This window comes from Bemisia tabaci, chromosome 2 (assembly GCF_918797505.1).
Source record: "Bemisia tabaci chromosome 2, PGI_BMITA_v3".
Lineage (NCBI taxonomy): Eukaryota > Metazoa > Arthropoda > Insecta > Hemiptera > Aleyrodidae > Bemisia > Bemisia tabaci.
In genome coordinates, this window is record NC_092794.1 from 34,632,967 (window position 1) to 34,652,414 (window position 19,448).

The 19,448-nt window shown below is 40.0% G+C and overlaps 1 protein-coding gene across 7 annotated transcripts in view; it reads left to right on the plus strand.

The window, feature by feature from the left end:
- The window catches only part of LOC109034625 (elongation factor 1-delta), a 156,745-nt gene that overhangs the window by 60,639 nt on the left and 76,658 nt on the right, over positions 1 to 19,448 (plus strand). For all 7 annotated transcript variants that reach the window (XR_011899305.1, XR_011899307.1, XR_011899306.1 and 4 more), the window contains one exon: positions 1,573 to 1,669. Coding sequence is in view for 3 of the 7 variants with exons in the window: in XM_072297211.1 (XP_072153312.1) it covers positions 1,573 to 1,669 (97 nt within the window). In the remaining 4 variants the exon portion in view is untranslated. The remainder of the gene's footprint in view (positions 1 to 1,572; positions 1,670 to 19,448) is intronic.

Here is a 19,448-nt window from a genome sequence, read left to right on the forward strand (position 1 = left end):
ATGATTTTTTAATGAGTTGGTGAGTCTCACCTGAAGCTCGTCATTTAGCTGAAACATATCTCGATTTTGTGTTGCTTTTGGATTAATTTCTGTGGAATGACTTCAAGAAGTATGAAAATGCAAAACTTGCAGGCTCTGGTTGGATTGTGGGGTCGGGCGGTCTTTGGACTCAAAACATGCTAAGTTCTAGCACGTTGTGTTAACTTTGAAAAATCATTACTCTGCACGAAATCATTATCCTAAGATGAAGTTCGTTTTTTTTTTACAGCTTTAACGCTATACTTTCTTAAGCATTCAGTTTTTTATTTTTCTCCTTTTTATACGTGCCAGAACCCAAAATCAAAAAAATTGAAATTTAAACTTTGTCAATGAGGCAACAGTATTGGTCTACGAGGTCTGTCCGGAAAGTAACCTATCTTGTTGATTATCTCACCATCAACGCTTGATAAGAGGTTGGGGCTTGACAGTATCTTTGCAGGGACTCTCCTGAGTGCAGGTGCATAGCCGGATTGTCACATGTTAAATTAATCATTGGTAATTTGCTGATTAGTACATGCTATTCTGCTCTGATCATCGGATTTCGTTTTTCCTAAAAAGAAGAAGTTAAGGAGAGTGGGGTTGGAAGAGTTTGTGAAATGATCATCACATCGGATGGGTCTTGGGTCTACGGGTACGACCCTGAGACAAAAACGCGATCGTCTACAGGAGAGGTCTCCTAGATACGATCCAAACCGACGATCGCATTTTTGCCTCAGGGTCGTACCCTTAGACCCAAGACGCATCCGATGTGATTATCTTTTCACAAACTCTTCCAACCCCACTCTCCTTAACTACTTCTTTTTAGGAAATCCGATGATCAGAGCAGAATAGCACGCACTAATCAGCTAATTACCAACGACTAATTCAACATGTGACAATCCGGCTAAGCACCTGCTCTTAGGAGAGTCCCTGCCAAGACACTGTCAAGCCCCAACCTCTTATCAAGCGTTGATAGTGAGATAATCTACAAGGTCGGATACTTTCCGGACAGTCCTCGTAAGTCTCAAGATGAACCAATTTCATTATTATCAACGAGTAATGGTTGGTTAGCGGACATTCTCCTCCAATTGCTTAGGCAAAGGTAATAACTCACCTACATACCGTTAACACGCTTTGTCAGTTGAAAGTTTAAACTTTGACCTCCTCTCCTGCCCCCTCCTAATCTTCCGATTTTATGAAATGAATGTTTTGGACTCTGGAAAGGCTCCTCTTTCAAACTTAAAAATGAATCACATTTTACAATAAGAGACCACTATTTCTGGCCCATTTTAGAAACAGCATATATGCCATTGGTTCCCTGAAGATAGGTGCTTTTATGGAATATCCAGAGATAGTGGTTCCTTATTGCAAAATACCATCCAAATATTTTTATGATCAGGTTGAGGTTGGAAATAATTGATTTCAGGCAAGGCTCCTCACTCTTTAAAAATCCTTATGACCACTTTTCTTGTTTTGTATGAATAATACAATTAGTCCTTGCGTTGCAATTTGTGCTATTTCATTTCATTTTTCCTTAATCCCATCATTTTGCAGGTAGATGGATTCCAAGATCTTCCCTCCACCAGCATTAGCAATGATATGAGTGAAGTTGTCAGAAAACTGCAGACAGATTACAACAGCTTGAAGTCAGGTAAAAGTTCCTCCTCTTCTTCTTCTTCTTCTTTTTTTATAGATCGTAGAGTTTTGATGCCCGTTCAAGAGCAATTTGAACTTTTTATGAACCCTTTTTTACATGCTAAAATTAAATGCGTCCTTCCCTTTGAGAGTTACGAATGTACTTTTGGCTTCAAGTCTCAAGTCCTAACATTCTGAAGCCAATGTCGTCACCTGCCTGGAATCACGGTGTAACAGAACTTAGATGACTTTTCAAAAGCAAAAATAATATTCTTGGAAACCTCTTTTCTTCGCTGGCTGGTCCCTAATTGACGTATCCATTTGTACCTTTAGCATATGGAATCGAGAAAATATCAAAATTTTAAGTGCCTTTTTGAACTCGTTAAAGAATCCCTCAAACCACTGATATCATTGAACAATTAGTTAAGGGCACTGACATGACTCTTTGTGCTGCTTTGAATTGGACCACTGCGCTGCTCTGAAGGGTCCTCCCTACGGAGATTGTACCTTGTTTCGCTTTCTTCCCCTCCCCCCCCCCCCCCTCTCTTATTCCTTAGTTGCTCGTTGATTTTGGTTTTTTGACATATGCCTTTCCCCTTATTATCTTTACTTTACAATTGTTCTTGATTAATGATACTGCATATCCATTAAAGGAGGAGTATCGTTTTGGGCCTTTTCCGACCCCACCTGGATTTTGCTGAATGTTTCATATTTTCAAAGTACTAGTCCTAGGTAGACTCCGTGCCAAATATTTTACCAAACGGAGCCCATGCAAAGAAACTGCAACGCCTCAAACCCAAAATCCTGGCATCGAATGATAGTTATTTTCGTGGACTTTTTTGACTGTTATCACTCTTGCAGCAGATGATTCCAATGTATTTTTTTTTGCATACTCTCCATTTCTGGCCTTTTCAAAGGTCTTCAATGAATTTGAAGGGGCCTTACGGTACAATGTTGCAATTTTTGCCTAATTTTTATGGGTTTTTTCAATTTCACAAATGCAGAACTCAATTTAAACTCAGAACTGTGTGCTTCTTTTAAAAGAACGCAAAAAAATGAATAAGAACTGTTCAGTGAAACTTTTTCTTTGTTGCCAAATTTTCGAGAAAAATCGTTCCAAAGACAATTAAATGAAAATGGCCAAAATTTGATAAATTGCCACGCCTAAGGTTCAAGAAAGTGGGGTACAACTTTTATATTGACGTACGTAACAGCTCTTAACCATATATGTTTATCATTGTAGAAATAAGTAATTATCCAGTCGTTACTTATATATACCACTATGTGCATACATTAAGATAATCGTATATATTTCCTCCCAGGAAGGTTAAAATAAACTCTTCAAAAAAAAAAGAAAAAAAAAGAAAGAAAGAAAAAAAAAACATTTGTACAACATATGAAAAAAGAATAGTTGTACCTGGATTCCCACCATGTGTAAATTGATCGGGATGTCGTGTTAAACGACCTTTTTTAACGTGAAGGTAGCTCTTTTGAATGTTTTTCGATCTATGTCACTCTCCATGGGTGTGTCTGTGTACTATATCGACGGTGTAAGTCGGCAATCGCATAACTCGGTTTCCGATGTCGCAGACTTCCTGTCATATTTTATTTTTTGAAACCTACTCAACGGCAATTCTTTAAAACTGCCGTGATTTTTCTTCTCCGTGCGAAGAAAATTCTACATAAACTTCAAGGAATGATGTCAATTTGTTCTCCTTTAAAAAAAATAACATAGAGGCGGAAATTTTCAGACACTGCAAACGAGTTATATGATTGCCGACTTACTCCATCGATGGGTATTTCTCTACGTAACTTTCATCTCTGTCCATGAAAATGGCTTCCCATGAATTTTGAAATGCCTCACGGTCAATTGTTGCCAATTTATACCAACCCTAGGGGTTTTTTCAAGTTTACTTGTGAGAAACTTAATTTAATTTAAAAACTGTTTACATTTTCGGAAAGAACGTAGGAGAAAACATATGTAATGTGTTTCGTAACTTTTCCCTATGTTGCTGGATTTTCGACCAAAATCTTCCTGAAGTCCCAAAAATGCCATAAATTGGATTTATCATCTTGCTGAAGATTTTAGGAGGTGAATTTTAAGTTATCTTTCACTACAAATAACGTATCAAAAATGGAAAACTGCAATGCGTCTCACCGAACATGTAATGGCTCAGATGAACGTGATGCAACTGACCCTCAAGGTGCTTCCACTTTATCCTTCACCCCATTTCACCACTTAATTTGTGTAACTTCGAGACAGTCCTTCGTTCTCAAGATGCCTGATACAGGCCATATACCGAACAACAGAAACTGCGTGGAGAAAGTGTCCCACAATCCACATGAAAGTAATAATTCACTTCCTAGAACCTTCGACGTGATGATTAATTCAATTTTTGGCATTTTTGGCACTTCAGGACGATGTTTCTCGGAAATCTGGCAACATAGGAAAATGTTACAAAGCACATTATGTATGTATTTGTTTACGTTCTTTCCGAAAATGTACACGGTTTTTGATTAAATTAAGTTTTACACATGTAACCTTAAAAAAACCCTAAAAAGTGGTCAAATTTGGCAACAATGGACCGTTGGGCCTTTTAAAATTCGTAGGTAGCCATATTTATGGGTAGAAATGAAAATTACATACAGGAATACATATAGCACACACCCATGGAGGGTGACTTAGGTTGAAAAACATTCAAAACAGCTACCTTCACGGGAAAAAAGGCCACTAAACTCCTGCCATCCTGGTCAATTTTCACATTGTGAGAATCCAGGTACAACTGTGCTTTTATGATGTGTTTTATATTTGGTTAGAAACTGTTACGTACATCAATTTAAAAGTTGTACCCCACTTTCTTGAACCCTAGGCGTGGCAATTTATCAAATGTTGGCCATTATCATTTAATCGTCTTTGGAACGATTTTTCTCGAAAATTTGGCAACTTGAAAAAGTTTCATCGAAAATTTTTTATTCATTTTTTTGCGTTCTTTTCAAGAACATACATGGTTCTTAGTTTAAATTGAGTTCTGCGATTGTTAAATTGATAAAACCCATAAAAATGGGCCAAAAATTGCAACAATGTACCGTAAGGCCTCTTCAAATTTATTGGCGACCTTTAAAAAGGCCAGAAATGGAGAGAACGCAAAAAAGTACATTGGAATCATCTGCTGCAAGAGTGATAGCAGTCAAAAAATCCCACGAAAATAACTTTTTTTCGATGCCAGGATTTTGGGTCTGAGGCATTGCTGCACCTTTGCATGGGCTCCGTTTGGTAAAATATTTGGCATGGAGTCTACCTAGGACTAGTACATTGAAAATGTGAAACATTTAGCAAACTCCAGGTGGGGCCGGAAAAGGCCCAAAACGACACTCCTTCTTTGAGGAGCATAACATCGTTTTTGCTTAGTCAACTGAGGTTAAGGAAGTGTGAAAATTACATTGAAGAATCAATATTTACTCTTGAATGGTCGAAAGGCCTCCTTGCCCCGTGAATATAACTTTAAAATGATGCTGAAGTCAAAAGAAATGTGAATGCCTATTTCTAGGCTTCCGAGATAATTTGACGAGTGTGATTCTTCTTCAGTTCAAAACTGTTCAAGTTAATGACAGTGGCTTGTTACTAAAATCCGGCCAAAGTCTTAAACTTAGTGAGCCAAATTGTCTTGTTAGATACTTCTAAAAGGAAATGAATAAAAATCATCTATACTATAAGCTCCGAGACCTCCTAATTTTACGAAACTGGTGACGCTTAGTTCCAGCGTTCTACCGGGCCGATTTTCATGATTTTTGCGGCAATCGACGGGCAATTGTCTCTAGATTAGCCAACTCTTTTCAGATTTTCAAAATATGGCCCAGGTTTTTTTATATTACGTGGTAAAGTTGCGAATTCTCTCATAAGAACAATGTAAATTTATACTTTTTGTCATAGTTCGTTTGAGCGTTCTACCGGGCCGATTTCCATGATTTTTGCGTAGATCGTCAGGTAATTGGCCCTAGATGTGCCCGCTCTAATTAGATTTTGGAAATAGGACCCAGGTTTTTTCAAAATCACGTTATAAAAGTGAGTAACTATACAGAATGCTCCGGGACTGCTGCCGCTATGCGCGGGAGGATGCGCAGTGGTCGAGGAGGTTGCGCAGTAGCTGGGTAGCCTGCGCATCAGCTCTATCTTTATGTACACAAGATTCACCTATTGGAGTCACGTTAGGCAGTGGCCGAGTTGGTTAAGGCGGCTTGCTTGGCCTTCTGCTGACATGACGGGTGTTCGATTCCCTACCCGGGAATGTTTTGAAATTCTCTGTCCGACTCACTTCAATATTTTACTGCAATGGAGCATCAATAAATCATTGAGAATCGCATCCTTTTGCCTTCTCATTTTTTTTTCTTCTTTAGTTATCAAAAAGAAAAATCATTTCATTCTAAAAAGTAAAATATACCTCATGTAATTTTTTAGGGGACCAACATTAATGAGAAGCTAAAAGAGAAAAACGCAACGATAAAAATCGGAAACGAAAGAAAATTTAAAAAGAAAATAAATGAATAAATAAAAAATAAGAATAAAAAAATTAGACAGCATTGAAATTTAGGAAAACTAATAATATTTTGAATAACTGACCTATATACACTTCATGCTGGCTGAATCCATAATTTTATTCTTTGAATATTTTATTACTCGGGATTCTTCAATATCTATACTATAAGCTCTCAAGCCTCCTAATTTTGCGAAACTGGTAACGCTTAGTTCCAGCGTTCTACCGGGCCGATGTTTATGATTTTTGCGGCTATCGACGGGCAATTGTCTCTAGATAAGCCAACTCTTTTCAGATTTTCAAAATATGGCCTAGGTTTTTTTATATTAAGTGGTAAAGTTGCGAATTCTCCCATTTAAACAATGTAAATTTATATTTTTTGTCATAGTTCGTTTGAGCGTTCTACCGGGCCGATTTCTAAGTTTTTTGCGGTAATCGACGGGTAATTGGCCCTAGATGAGCCCGCTCTAATCAGATTTTGGAAATAGGACCCAGGTTTTTTTACAATCACGTTATAAAAGTGAGTGAATTTTCAGAATGCTCCGAGACTGCTACCGCTATGCGCGGGAGGATGCGCAGTGGTCGAGGAGGTTGCGCAGTAGCTGTGTAGCCTGCGCATCAGCTCTACACTTATCTACACAAGATTCGCCCCGTCTGCCTCAGGTAGAGCGGTGGCCGAGTCGTCAAAGACGTCGGAAGCGTCCACCTTGAACATGGTATGGGTTCGATCCCCGTCTCCCGAAACTCTTAATTATTACCTGATTATCAATGTTCGTTGTTTTACTGCAATATTTCATCAAGTAGTCATTCCAAAACGCGTCCTTTAGACTTCAAAAAAATAATTTTGTTTCTTTATTCATCAAAACCAAAAATTATTTCATTCTAAAAGTAAAGTATACCTTATATCGTAATTTTTTAGGGGAAAAATAAAACTAACACCGATAGGAGGGTAAAAATAGGGCCGCGAAGCGGCCCATTGATGGCGCGGAGCGCCTTCAGGGGGTTGGGCCGCGTAGCGGCCAGGGGGCGTAGCCCCCTAGTACTTCACTGTAAATCGAATGTAGGCCCCTTCATTTATGAGTGATGCAACAGTCATGATGTGTAAGTATGTTTAGCCCTTGCAGGAGCGGTCCCGTTCTGGGAAGGAAACCACCATGCCAAATATTTTCACGTTTCAAAAATCTTAACTCCGGTTCAAATTATCGTTAAGAAGAAAATAAAATGGGAAAATTTACCAAATTGTAAGCACTTTTAAGTTAAAATCACAGGACCCACTTAAAACTAATTTTAAGGAGGGTTTTGGGCCCCCAAATACGTCATCTTAAAGGTCACACGATTTTCCCGCAAAATAAGCCAATCTCTCCTTACTTTGCCTCAACACTATCTTGGTAAGTTCAAAATTAGTTCAACATTGCGTTTTCAAGTCCCCAAATTCGAACAAAGTTAAAAAAACGAAATTCAAGGTGATTCAATCCAACCATTTAAATTTTTTTTTTTTTTTTTTTTTTTAAACCTAGTTCGAAAGGAGAAGTATCGTTTTCGGCCTTTTCTGGCCCCACCTCGATTTTGCTGAATGTTTCATATTTTTAAAGTACTAGTTCTAGGTAGACTTTTTGCCAAATATTTTACCGAACGGAGCTTATGCAAAGGTGCAGCAACGCCTCAAACCCAGAATCTTGGCATCGAAAAATAGTTATTTTCGCCGACTTTTTCGATTGTTATCACTCTTTCAGCAGATGACTCCTATGTATTTTTTTGCGTACTTTCCGTTTCTGGTCTTTTTATAGGCCTCCAATAAATTATATAGGGCCTTAAGGCTCATTGTTACCATTTTTGGCCCATTTTAGTGGTTTTTTCAATTTTACACACGTAAAATCAATTCAAACTAAGAACCGTGTACGTTTTTGAAAAGAACGCAAAAAAATGAATAAAAATGGCCTGTACAACTTTTTTCTACATTCCCAACTTTTCGCTAAAAATCGTCCCAAAGAGCCAAAAACGGCAAAAATTCGATAAATTGTCACGCTAAAGGTTCGAAAAAGTGGGGTACAACTTTTTTATGACTTAATATTATAAAATGTGGCACCGTAGGGAAAAGTTACAAATCACATTTTAATGTATTTTTTTATGTTCTTTCCGCAAATGTACACGGTTTATAGATAAATTAAGTTTCACACTTGTAAATTTGAAAAAACCCGTAAATATTGGTCAAAATTGGCAACAATGGACCGTTAGGCCTTTTATAATTCACAGGAAGTCATTTTTATGGCCAGATATGAAAAGTACGTAGAAAAATACCTTTAGTACACACCCATAGAGGGTGACTAAGGTCGAGAAACATTCAAAAGAGCTACCTTCACGTAAAAAAAGGCCGCTAAAATCGACATCCCGGTCAACTTTCACATTGTGGGAATCCAGGTACAACTATAATTTTTTGATATGTCTTCTATATAGCTAAGAGCTGTTAAGTACGTCAATATAGAAGTTGTACCCCACTTTCTTGAACCTATAGCAAGGGCAATTTACCGAATTTTTGCCATTTTTGGCTCTTTCGGACGATTTTAGCGAAAAGTTGGCAACGTAGAAAAAAGTTGTACAGGCCATTTTTATTCATTTTTTTGCGTTCTTTTCAAAAACGTACACGGTTCTTGGTTTGAATTGATTTCTGCGTGTGTAAAATTATAAAAACCCCTAAAATGGGACAAAAATGGCAACAATGAGCTTTAAGGCCCCATAAAATTCAGCAGAGGCCTTTAAAAAAGCCAGAAACGGAAAGTACGCTAAAAAATACATAGGAATCATCTGCTGAAAGAGTGACAGCAGTCGAAAAAGTCGACAAAAATAACTATTTTTTGATGCCAAGATTCTGGGTTTGAGGGGTTGCTGCATCTTTGCATGAGCTCTGTTCGGTAATATGTTTGGCAAAAAGTCTACCTAGGACTAGTACTTTGAAAATATGAAACATTCAGAAATATCCAGGTGGGGCCGGAAAAGACCCAAAATGATACTCCTCCTGTAGGGACTTGAAAACGAATGTTGAACTAATTTTGAACTTTCTCAGATAATGTTGAGGCAAAGTAAGGGGAAATTTGCTCATTTCGCGGGAAAATCGTATGATCTTTAAAATTACGTATTTGGGGGTCCGAAACCCCTCTTAAAATTAGTTTTAAGTGATTTCTGTGATTTTTACTTTAAAGTGCTTACAATTTGGTAAATTTTCCCATTTTATTTTCTTCTTTACGATAATTTGAACCGGAGTTAAGATTTTTTGAAAATAGGTCAAATTTGACCTTTGACCTATCATAACTTGGTCAAAAATTAAGATATTGATCTGCAGTTCCCGCCAAAATTCTTAGTTCTTTATGTTTTTTCTAATGATTTATCACAAGATAGGGGTTACCATTTGAGATAAAAACGTTGGGGGCCTCCGGGCCCCCCTCCCTGATGGTCGACAAAAATTTTGATCTTGCTAGAAGATGGTCCCTTTTAAGATAGGAACATTCCCGAAGTTCCGTTTTTCTATCTCTAACCACTTAAAAGTTACGAGGGGGGTTACGGACTTTTTGGACACCCTGTAGATGCGAAGAGATGCGTTAGTGTATTAGTTGTTCATCACGGTATGTAATGGCAGGCCATGACATTATATTTTAATATATAAAATTTACGAAATTTGTCCTGTTCTTTTAACAGCAAATTCATATTTACTTTTAAAATTGTCTGCATTGGTATGTTAATTGTATGTATTTGCATTTTAAATTGTATCTTGACAGGGCAAGTCGAAGAACCCCGTACAATCCTTGTGGGAAATGCACCTCCTCTCCCCCCCCCCCCCCCCCCCCCTGTACGAGGATATTTTTCCCCCGTTTTTAATTGTAAGTTGTAGTCAAACAAAATGAAACGAAGAGCAAGTCGCGAGCGCGCATGCTTGGTACCACTGCGGAGCGCACTTGCTTGTCATCGCCGCGTCTGCGCCGGCGAGCAAAGGGAGAAAAAGAATCTTTCGACGCTCGGCGTCCGCTCGAGTACAGCGACGCGCCAACCGGGAGCGCGGCGGCGCGGCGAATCTGGCCATTTTGAAGTATTTAACATTTTTTTTTTTTAATTTTAAAAGGTTGTATTAAAATTCCAAGTGTATGAATCGTATAGGAAATTAGGCAGAGGCCAGTGATGTAAATATATTTTTATTGCAATATTTCATCTTTACAATGATGAACGAAACTCGAGCACGTAGTTTTTTTTTATATTTGCAAATTGGTGGCCCATCGACCAGACCCATCGTTTGAGGGGAATTGTTCCAATCCAGTAGACAGTCACGCCAAGATACCATCGATCGAGGTGCAGCGGGGTGATCTCGCATTTGCCCTCTTAGTTTACGCAGAGAGTATGGAGGTTTAGAGGCCCCACTCAATGCTAAGTAATTGAAACAGAAGCGCTCGCAGTGCGGTCGCTGGCAACGTACGCAACCATTATTTTCTATTGTTTTCCTGTGACTGGCGGCGGGTATGTTGCTGCCAGACCATCTCCACGTAGGCAATTTTTCATACATCGTCCATCTGCAACTCTCGCTTGGCCAATCAGCGCAGTAGTATGAGATTCCTTCAGTCACGAAGTCACCCTCCATGGGTGTTGTGTACTATATGTATTCCTCTACGTAATTTTCATTTCTACCCCTATAAATGGCTACCTACGAATTCTAAAAGGCCTAATGGTCCATTTTTGCCATATTTGACCAATTTTTAGGGGTTTTTTAAGTTTACATGTGTAAAACTTAATCTAAAACCGTGTACATTTTCGGAAAGAACGTAAACAAATACATACATAATGTGCTTTGTAACATTTTCCTATGTTGCCAGATTTCCGAGAAACATCGTCCTGAAGTGCCAAAAATGCCAAAAATGCCAAAAATTGAATTAATCATCATGTCGAAGGTTCTAGGAAGTGAATTATTACTTTCATGTGGATTGTGGGACACTTTCTCCTCGCAGTTTCTGTTGTTTGGTATATGGCCTGTAGCAGGCCTTGCTAGAAACGTTAAGTCAGAGAGAATGGAAGGTTAGAGGCCTGACTGGATAGGGAAGAATTGAAATAGAAGTTGAACCATGAGCAAGAAGTTGCTCCATCAGTAGTATGGCCACTTCTTTCTCACGGTTCAACTTCTATTTCAATTCTTCCCTATCCAGTCGGGCCTCTAACCTTCCATACTCTCTGACTTCACGTTTCTAGCAAGGGTTTGCGGTCGGAGCGTTTTTTAGGCGGCAAGGGCACTGCGAATCCTACCGAAAAAACCCTCTAGCTTTGGATTTCTACGGCTTCGGACAAATAGGTGAAGGTGCCCGGCCTAAGGGGCATCTCTTTCTTGAGTGTGGCCTTAGAAGAGAGGACTTTCTTTTGAGGAAACGGCGGGTAGAGGTGCCCGGACTGAGGCGCATTTCTCTTTGGGTTTCTACAAGGCAAGCGCAGACCCTAGCATTTAGAATGCATTTATTTTATTTAATCGAGACGCATATTTACCATGTGTTTTTGAGTGAATTCCCTTGAGTTTCGGTCAGACAAATAGAAAAATTAGTAAGAATTAATCTGTGCGTGTGGAAAATGTTGCCAATTCTCAGTGTAAATTTATGATTAATCTCTGTAAATATTGATGAGGGCTTTTGATTTCTTCAGAAGTAGAGCGAGGTAGTGATGCGTGGTCTGAGCTCTGCTAAATTTTCCTTTCCCTTTGATTTGAAAATTTTGTTGTCTCTCTCAATTTCGATTTCCCCCTATTTTTTCTTTATGGTGCCAAAACCCAGGCTTCCCACTGCAGTTTATTCGGCACTGTTAAGTAGCAACAGTCGATCTTTTTTCCGAGGTTTTCCTCTGTGAGGCCTCGAAGACCTGACTCTGCGCCTTGCGTCGGAAGGATGGGGAGATTCGCCCAGTTACAAAGTGGCAGCCCGCGTACTAGGACCTTTCTTTAGAGATTAGTCAGGACATATAGGGTTAGATTAGGTAAGTAATGTTAAAGTTAGGTAGGGTAAGGTCGGGGAAAGTTAAGTTCCGTGAAAGTGGGTTAGGTCTTGTAAACTAACGTTCGGTAAGGTTAGGTTGTTAGAGTAAATAACACATGAAAAACAAGACTGGAAATTAGAAAGATGTCATAGAGGGAAGTTTTAAGTTTCGTTGACGTCGTAATCGTTGACACCGTGATCATATTTCACAAGAGCTAGAATTTTTTATTCCATGGGGGATCATGGTGTCAACAAAAACTTAGAAAAACTGTTTGTTGACACCATGCTACGTAATCGTGTGACCACCAAAACCCACAAGCCTCTGGTCAAACTAAGTTCAATTATTATGTTTGTTAGCCCTTGATATGTGAAAGAGCTTCCTCAAAAGTTTTAAACAATCCCTTGAAGAATTGCACCTCCCTATGCCGTGTTGCCAAGTTACATACCCTACACAGGGTGTCCAAGTTACATACCCTACACAGGGTGTCCAAGTTACATACCCTACACAGGGTGTCCCAAAATTCCGTACCCCCCGTACGTTTTTGGGGGTCCAAAACCCCCTTAAAATTAGTTTGAAGTGATTTGTGTGATTTTTGCTTAAAAGTGCTTACAATTTGGTAAATTTTGCCGTTTTATTTTTTCCTTTACGATAATTTGAACCGGAGTTATGATTTTTTGAAAAGAGGTCAAATTTGACCTTTGACCAATCATAACTCGGTCAAAAGTTAAGATATTGATCTGCATTTGCGCCAAAATTCTTAGTTTTTTATGTTCTTTCTAATGATGTATCACAAGATAAGGGCCCCCGCGTTCCCCCTGAGGGGGAGTCAAAAATGTTGACCCCCCCCCCTAGAAGATGGGCCCCTTTAAGATAGGAACATTCCCGAAGTTCCGTTTTTCTATCTCTAACGGTTCAAAAGTTACGAGGGGGGGGGGGGGGGTACAGACTCTTGGGACATCCTGTAATGATGCGGCTGATGGGGCAATTTAGAATTTGAGTTGCGAGTATCATTAAAGAACCTATTATTTCATACTGTGTGAAAAACATTAAATTTATTTTGATGAAAGCATGCGAGGTCGCCATGTTTTCGTTTTTTGCAAGTGCCAAAGGACCCTGCCACAGATTAGTCCAGATCGCTAACATCGGCGGAAGAGCGTGAGTAGTTTTGTGAAAGCCATTTGGCGGGAAAATCCATGGGCATTTAAAACTAGGAACCAAAACTGAAATTTTGGCTATTTTCGGCAGATTTTCGGCGGGAGAACACTTCTTTTTCAGATTTTTGTGAGATGAAACGTTCGGAAGAATTCAAGAATTAGTTTCTCAGTAGAATTTATGTGGTTCAATATTTCCAGATTAAAATATGCAGCACTTTCTCCCTTAATTTGGATTGTTTATCTCTCATCTATTCTGGATGAATCGATCTTCACCGCCAGGTTATAATATACAGGGTTATTCAAAAGTTACGCACCACTGGCCATAACTTTAGTTCTAATTATGATATCGATTTGCGGTTTGTGGCGTCCTTCCTTATATCGAGGGGGAAACTTTTTGAGGTACTTTTCAGTTCTTCACCCCCCCAGGGGGAGGGGGGGCGGGGGGCAACTCAAAAATTTCAAATGGCAACCCCCATCATGTGATACATCGTTAGAAAGAGCATAAAAAAAGAAAATTTTTGGCGCAAACCGGAAGTCGATCTGACCCCCCTGTCAAAAGTTAGGGGGGTCCAAAGGTTATTTAGGGGGTCCGTACCTTCATTTTTTAGAGTAGCTTCAGCGGCTCTTGGACATACCGTTTCTCTTTTCAAAGAGTCCTCGAATACTCCAAGTCTGATACCGAAGTCTTCATATTGCCCCCGGGCCACCAAAGCCCCCCCGTAGGGGGGGATGGGCCTGTTACAATGAAACATTGCATTAAAATGCGAAAAGTCACAGAAGAGCTTCAAACTTAGCATCAAATCCGAGTGGAACTTCTTGCCGATGTTAACGCAAACGCAGCCTGCGACTTTAAAGTGAGTTTTCAAAACTCTTAGCCCCCTGCCCCCCTCATTTTTGGTTGCAGAGCGGGTAAAAACCGGGAAATTCACTACAAATAATGCCCGAAACTAATGTCCAACTTGAGGAGGACCCTTGAAACGTTGCGATCAGTCGGAGCATTGGAATACAAGGACTGCCACCCCCTTAAAGTACGGAAACATCCAAAACAACCCCGCTACCCCCCTCATTTTTCGTTGCGGAGCGGGTAAAAACCGGGAAAATCGCCAGGAATGATGCCCGAAACCACTGTAGAACTTGACGAGAACCCTTGAAACGTTGCGCTCAGTCGGAGAACTGCAACACAGGAACTGCCGCCCACTTTAAGGACGGAAACATCCATAAAACCCCCGCTCCCCCCCTCTTTTTTCGTTGCAGAGCTGGTAAGAACCGGTCCATCATTTCTGGCGATATTCCCGGTTTTTATCCGCTCTGCAACGAAAAATGAGGGGGGCAGCGGGGGTGTTTTGGATGTTTCCGCACTTCAAGGGGGTGGCAGTCCTTGTATTTCAATGCTCCGACTGATCGAAACGTTTCAAGGGTCCTCCGCAAGTTGGACATTAGTTTCGGGCATTATTTGTAGTGAATTTCCCGGTTTTTACCCGCTCTGCAACCAAAAATGAGGGGGGCAGGGGGCTAAGAGTTTTGAAAACTCACTTTAAAGTCGCAGGCTGCGTTTGCGTTAACATCGGCAAGAAGTTCCACTCGGATTTGATGCTAAGTTTGAAGCTCTTCTGTGACTTTTCGCATTTTAATGCAATGTTTCATTGTAACAGGCCCATCCCCCCCTACGGGGGGGCTTTGGTGGCCCGGGGGCAATATGAAGACTTCGGTATCAGACTTGGAGTATTCGAGGACTCTTTGAAAAGAGAAACGGTATGTCCAAGAGCCGCTGAAGCTACTCTAAAAAATGAAGGTACGGACCCCCTAAATAACCTTTGGACCCCCCTAACTTTTGACAGGGGGGTCAGATCGACTTCCGGTTTGCGCCAAAAATTTTCTTTTTTTATGCTCTTTCTAACGATGTATCACATGATGGGGGTTGCCATTTGAAATTTTTGAGTTGCCCCCCGCCCCCCCTCCCCCTGGGGGGGTGAAGAACTGAAAAGTACCTCAAAAAGTTTCCCCCTCGATATAAGGAAGGACGCCACAAACCGCAAATCGATATCATAATTAGAACTAAAGTTATGGCCAGTGGTGCGTAACTTTTGAATAACCCTGTATCATATTTTTGAAGTTTAAAGCCTTAGAAACCGAAAATTAAAGCAAAATCCTAGCAAAATGAGACTTTTGGTTCCTAGTTTTGAATTCCCGCCAGGTCCCCATGAGAGCAGTTAATTTGCTACCAACTGGTGTAAGAATATTGAAACAGAATACTTAGCATAACAGTACTTGATAAAATCTTATTTGATCAAAAACCATTATTACGCAATACTATTTATACTTTATTAAAGCTTTATAATCAGATTCAAGAGGAAATTTCTCTCACTCCGGTCAAGTTCTTTCACTACTGGTAGTGCCATCAATTTTCTAAAATCGCCTAACCTGTAGCAAAATTACTCACGCTTTCTAAGCATTTGCTAGATTGGACGTTAGCGATCTGGACTAATCTGCGGACCCTGCAGTGCACACCTCTTATGAAGAAGGTGCACCATGAAGAAACCTTAATTTGTTTTATGGGATTCGATTCTCCTCAAGATGCTGATCAAAAGTTATCATTGCGCCAACTTTCTACGATGCACCGAAAACATAGAAAACGGCCGAGAAGATTCAATTATTCGGCGACAATGAATAAAAAAGAACAAAGCATTCAAGAATAGGCCCGATAGAAGTAAGGAAAAAACGTAGCGCGTGTCCGTCTTCTTATCTGTACCTGCCGAGTCTGAGGCTATCTCCCTCCCGCTCTCGTCCAGTTGACGTTCCAACTTTCCTGTTCTTATTCTCTTCAAGAATCTGATTTGCATGGTCGAGCAAAACGGCGTGCGGAATCCGAGATAAGATTGCCGCTGGGTGCGGGAGTTCCCCTGATTTTTTTGTTGACACACAGCCGATCCGTTCACTCGAGTGTTAAAAGGAGGAATCTTTCTGGCTTTTTATTGCCGAATAATTGAATCTTCTCGGCCGTTTTTTTGCAAAAATGGTGCATCGTAGAAAGTTGGCGCAATGATAACTTTTGATCAGCATCTTGAGGAGAATCAAATGGTAAAAAACAATTAAGGTTTCTTCGTGGTGCACCTTCCTGTAAGATTTGCGGAGTCCTTTGTTCATATAATGTCAATTTTTATATTTAATTGAAACCAGTCTAGGCTTACTGATCAGCTTCATCATCAAATTACTGAGTTTTAATTTATTTTAAGATTCACTAATGGAACAAGTGGGTTTCACCCCATATGGCAGTTAGCCAAAAATTCTAAGTAGCAACAAAAATTCCCTCTGTGCGGGTGACAATTTTTGGACGGTTCATATTTGATATGGGTGCACACCTCTTACTCGTTTAGTAAAATAGGAGTCCTCCTTTTTCCTTTCTTAAGAATTTAAATGCAAAATCTTTCAAAATTCACTTTTTGATTCCAAAGCAAACTCTGAGAACATCAAGAAATCGCTTGTTCTATGATTTCATGAGAATAAACAAGCAAACCCAACTAGGTCATGAACCTTCAAGGTTCATTTGTTTGGCGCACAAAGATCTTTTCGCTGATACTTTCAATTTTTGATAATCTGGAACAACTGGATATAACACACTTTTATTGCTTGTGAATCTTGAAGTTCTTTTTTACTTTTTCTTCCTCTCTTTTGCTAAACTTCTAGAGATTTGGGCTTAAATTCTTTGCAAACATCGGTAGAAATTCTGAATGGTTTGTGTTCACTTTTTACTCGTGAATTAAAAACCATTTTTCCTTTTATTCTTTAGATACTAAGGGGGAAAGAATTCAAAGAGCTTTATTCAGAAACGGCTTTTTTCGCCCCCCTCTGGAATCTCTTTAGACCTGGCTTAATTGATTACACATACTTGGGCGGTTCTTCTCCAAAATTTTCAGACCCCCAAAATATTTGGGGGGTAGCTAGGAGGGGGGTGGAAGTTAAAACCTGTGAACCTCGATGTCTCTCAAACGAAGAAAGATATCGAGGTCCGGTTTGGATGAAAAATCGTCTAAAATTGCATACTTTAAGATTCTGAAGGTTGAAATCCCGATATCACATTTTTAAGTTAACGTATGTGCTTTCTTCCAGTTTTTAGGTCCAGGAAATTTCTTTTAAACAAAGAATTTACGAAAATCTCAAGTTTTTTTTAACCAAAACCAGTTATTTCAAATTGTTCGTCTTTCTCTGCATCCAACGAGTGGTTTTTGGTTTTCCAGTTTTTGAGGAAAAACAATTTCTTTTAAACAGTCTAAACTAAAAGAGCACATTTTTGTATTTGAACCAAAACCAGTTTTTCAAATCGATCGTCTTTTTCTGCATCCAACGAGTGGTCATGAAAGCCGGGGAACCAAACGGTTCCGGAGTTATGAGCGATTGAAGTTTCCGCTCAACGCGCGCCGACCGACTTTCGCGCGCCAAAAAGTCGGATTTGACCGTTATTAAATCAGATTGAATGTTCAAACCAAGCAAAATGAATTTATAGGGACTCTTGAGGGTCGCTGAGTTAAGAAATTACAGATACTTCCATTAAATTCACTTTTTTAAAATTACAGCTCTGTACCTCTATTCTAGAGGCCCACTGAGCGCCGACCGGCCGCTCAGCCGAAAAGCGCGAAAGTCGGTCGGCGCGCGTTGAGCGGAAACTTCAATCGCTCATAACTCCGGAACCGTTTGGTTCCCCAGCATAATAGACCACTCGTTGGATGCGGAAAAAGACGAACAATTTAAAGATCTGATTCGGTTCCAATAAAAACTTGAGACTTTCGTAAATTCTTTGTGTAAACGAAATTTCCTGGACCTACATACTGGAAAAAAGCACATATGTTAACTTAAAAATGTGACATCGGGATTTCAACCTTCAGAATCTTAAAGTTTGCAATTTTAGATGATTTTTCGTCAAAACCGGACCTCGATATCTTTCTTCGTTCAAGAGATATTGAGCTCCACAGGTTTTGACTCTCACCCCCCCCCCCCTCTAGCTCCCCCCCCCCCCCAATATTTTTTCGGGGTCTGAAAATATTGGAAAAGATGCGGTCAAGTATAAGTAATCAATAGACAAAATCTGAAGAAATTCCAGAGGGGTGGGGGGGCGAAAAAAAGCCGTTTTTGCATGAAGCTCTTTTACTTCTTGAGTCCAGAACAATAACTCCGGGAATTTTTTTCGATCTAAAAAGATTTATATGCATTTATTTTCACTCTTGGTTTTAAATTTTTCAATTTGAAGACCTTCCCTGACACTTACATAAAAAAAATCGTGAACGGTCCTCAAAAAAATCAAAACTTTTTGAAACGAACCATGAAGCGATCGGTCAAGAAATATTTACCCTGATGATTGTTCAGTTTAGGTACTCCAACCACATTCTCCCTTTGAACCTGGTCCACTATGCATCCTGCACGCCACTAGCCTCCTTAATGGACTGGTTACCAATCTCATAGCATAGCATCCGCTCTCATTCTTTGAATTTTTATCTTAACAGTGCGCAATTGCTCTTTGCTGCACTTTGTGTCAGTCTTACAAGGGGAGTCTACGAAGTGACATCCTGGGATTGGGTTCATTTTGCTTGTACATGAAGAAGAGACAAATCTAAGGTTGACTTATTTTTTTTTAGCCGCCACCTCCCAACCGCTCTCGAGATATCGATTTTTAAAGTTACGATTTTTGCACGTTTCCACGCGGAGTTCCGGCGAGTCAACTGAGCGCCGGCAAGCTGCACGAAGCGCGTTTCCTATCAGCGCTGCAGACCGGTCTACCTTATCAACAGGTCCGTGGCCGAGTGGTAGAGAGTTCGCCTACCATTCCATCGATCGCGGGTTCGAATCCCGTTTCTTGCCGTATCCCTTAGGGTACGCCGCAATGCGTTTTTACAAGTTATTTTTATTTTTATCACACACCAAGGGGTCCGCCCCCTGGCCGCTGCGCGGCCCAACCCCCGGGGCGAAAAGGCGCGCTTCGCGGCAAGCGAAATCATCGAAATCGACCGTTGACGGTTGCAAATTCTGAGTAAGGAAGAAGTCATTAACAATATAGTGTGGTGGGAAATTTTTATTTGAAACATCATTTTATCATTCAATTAAAATTATTTACCAGGTAACCGTCAAC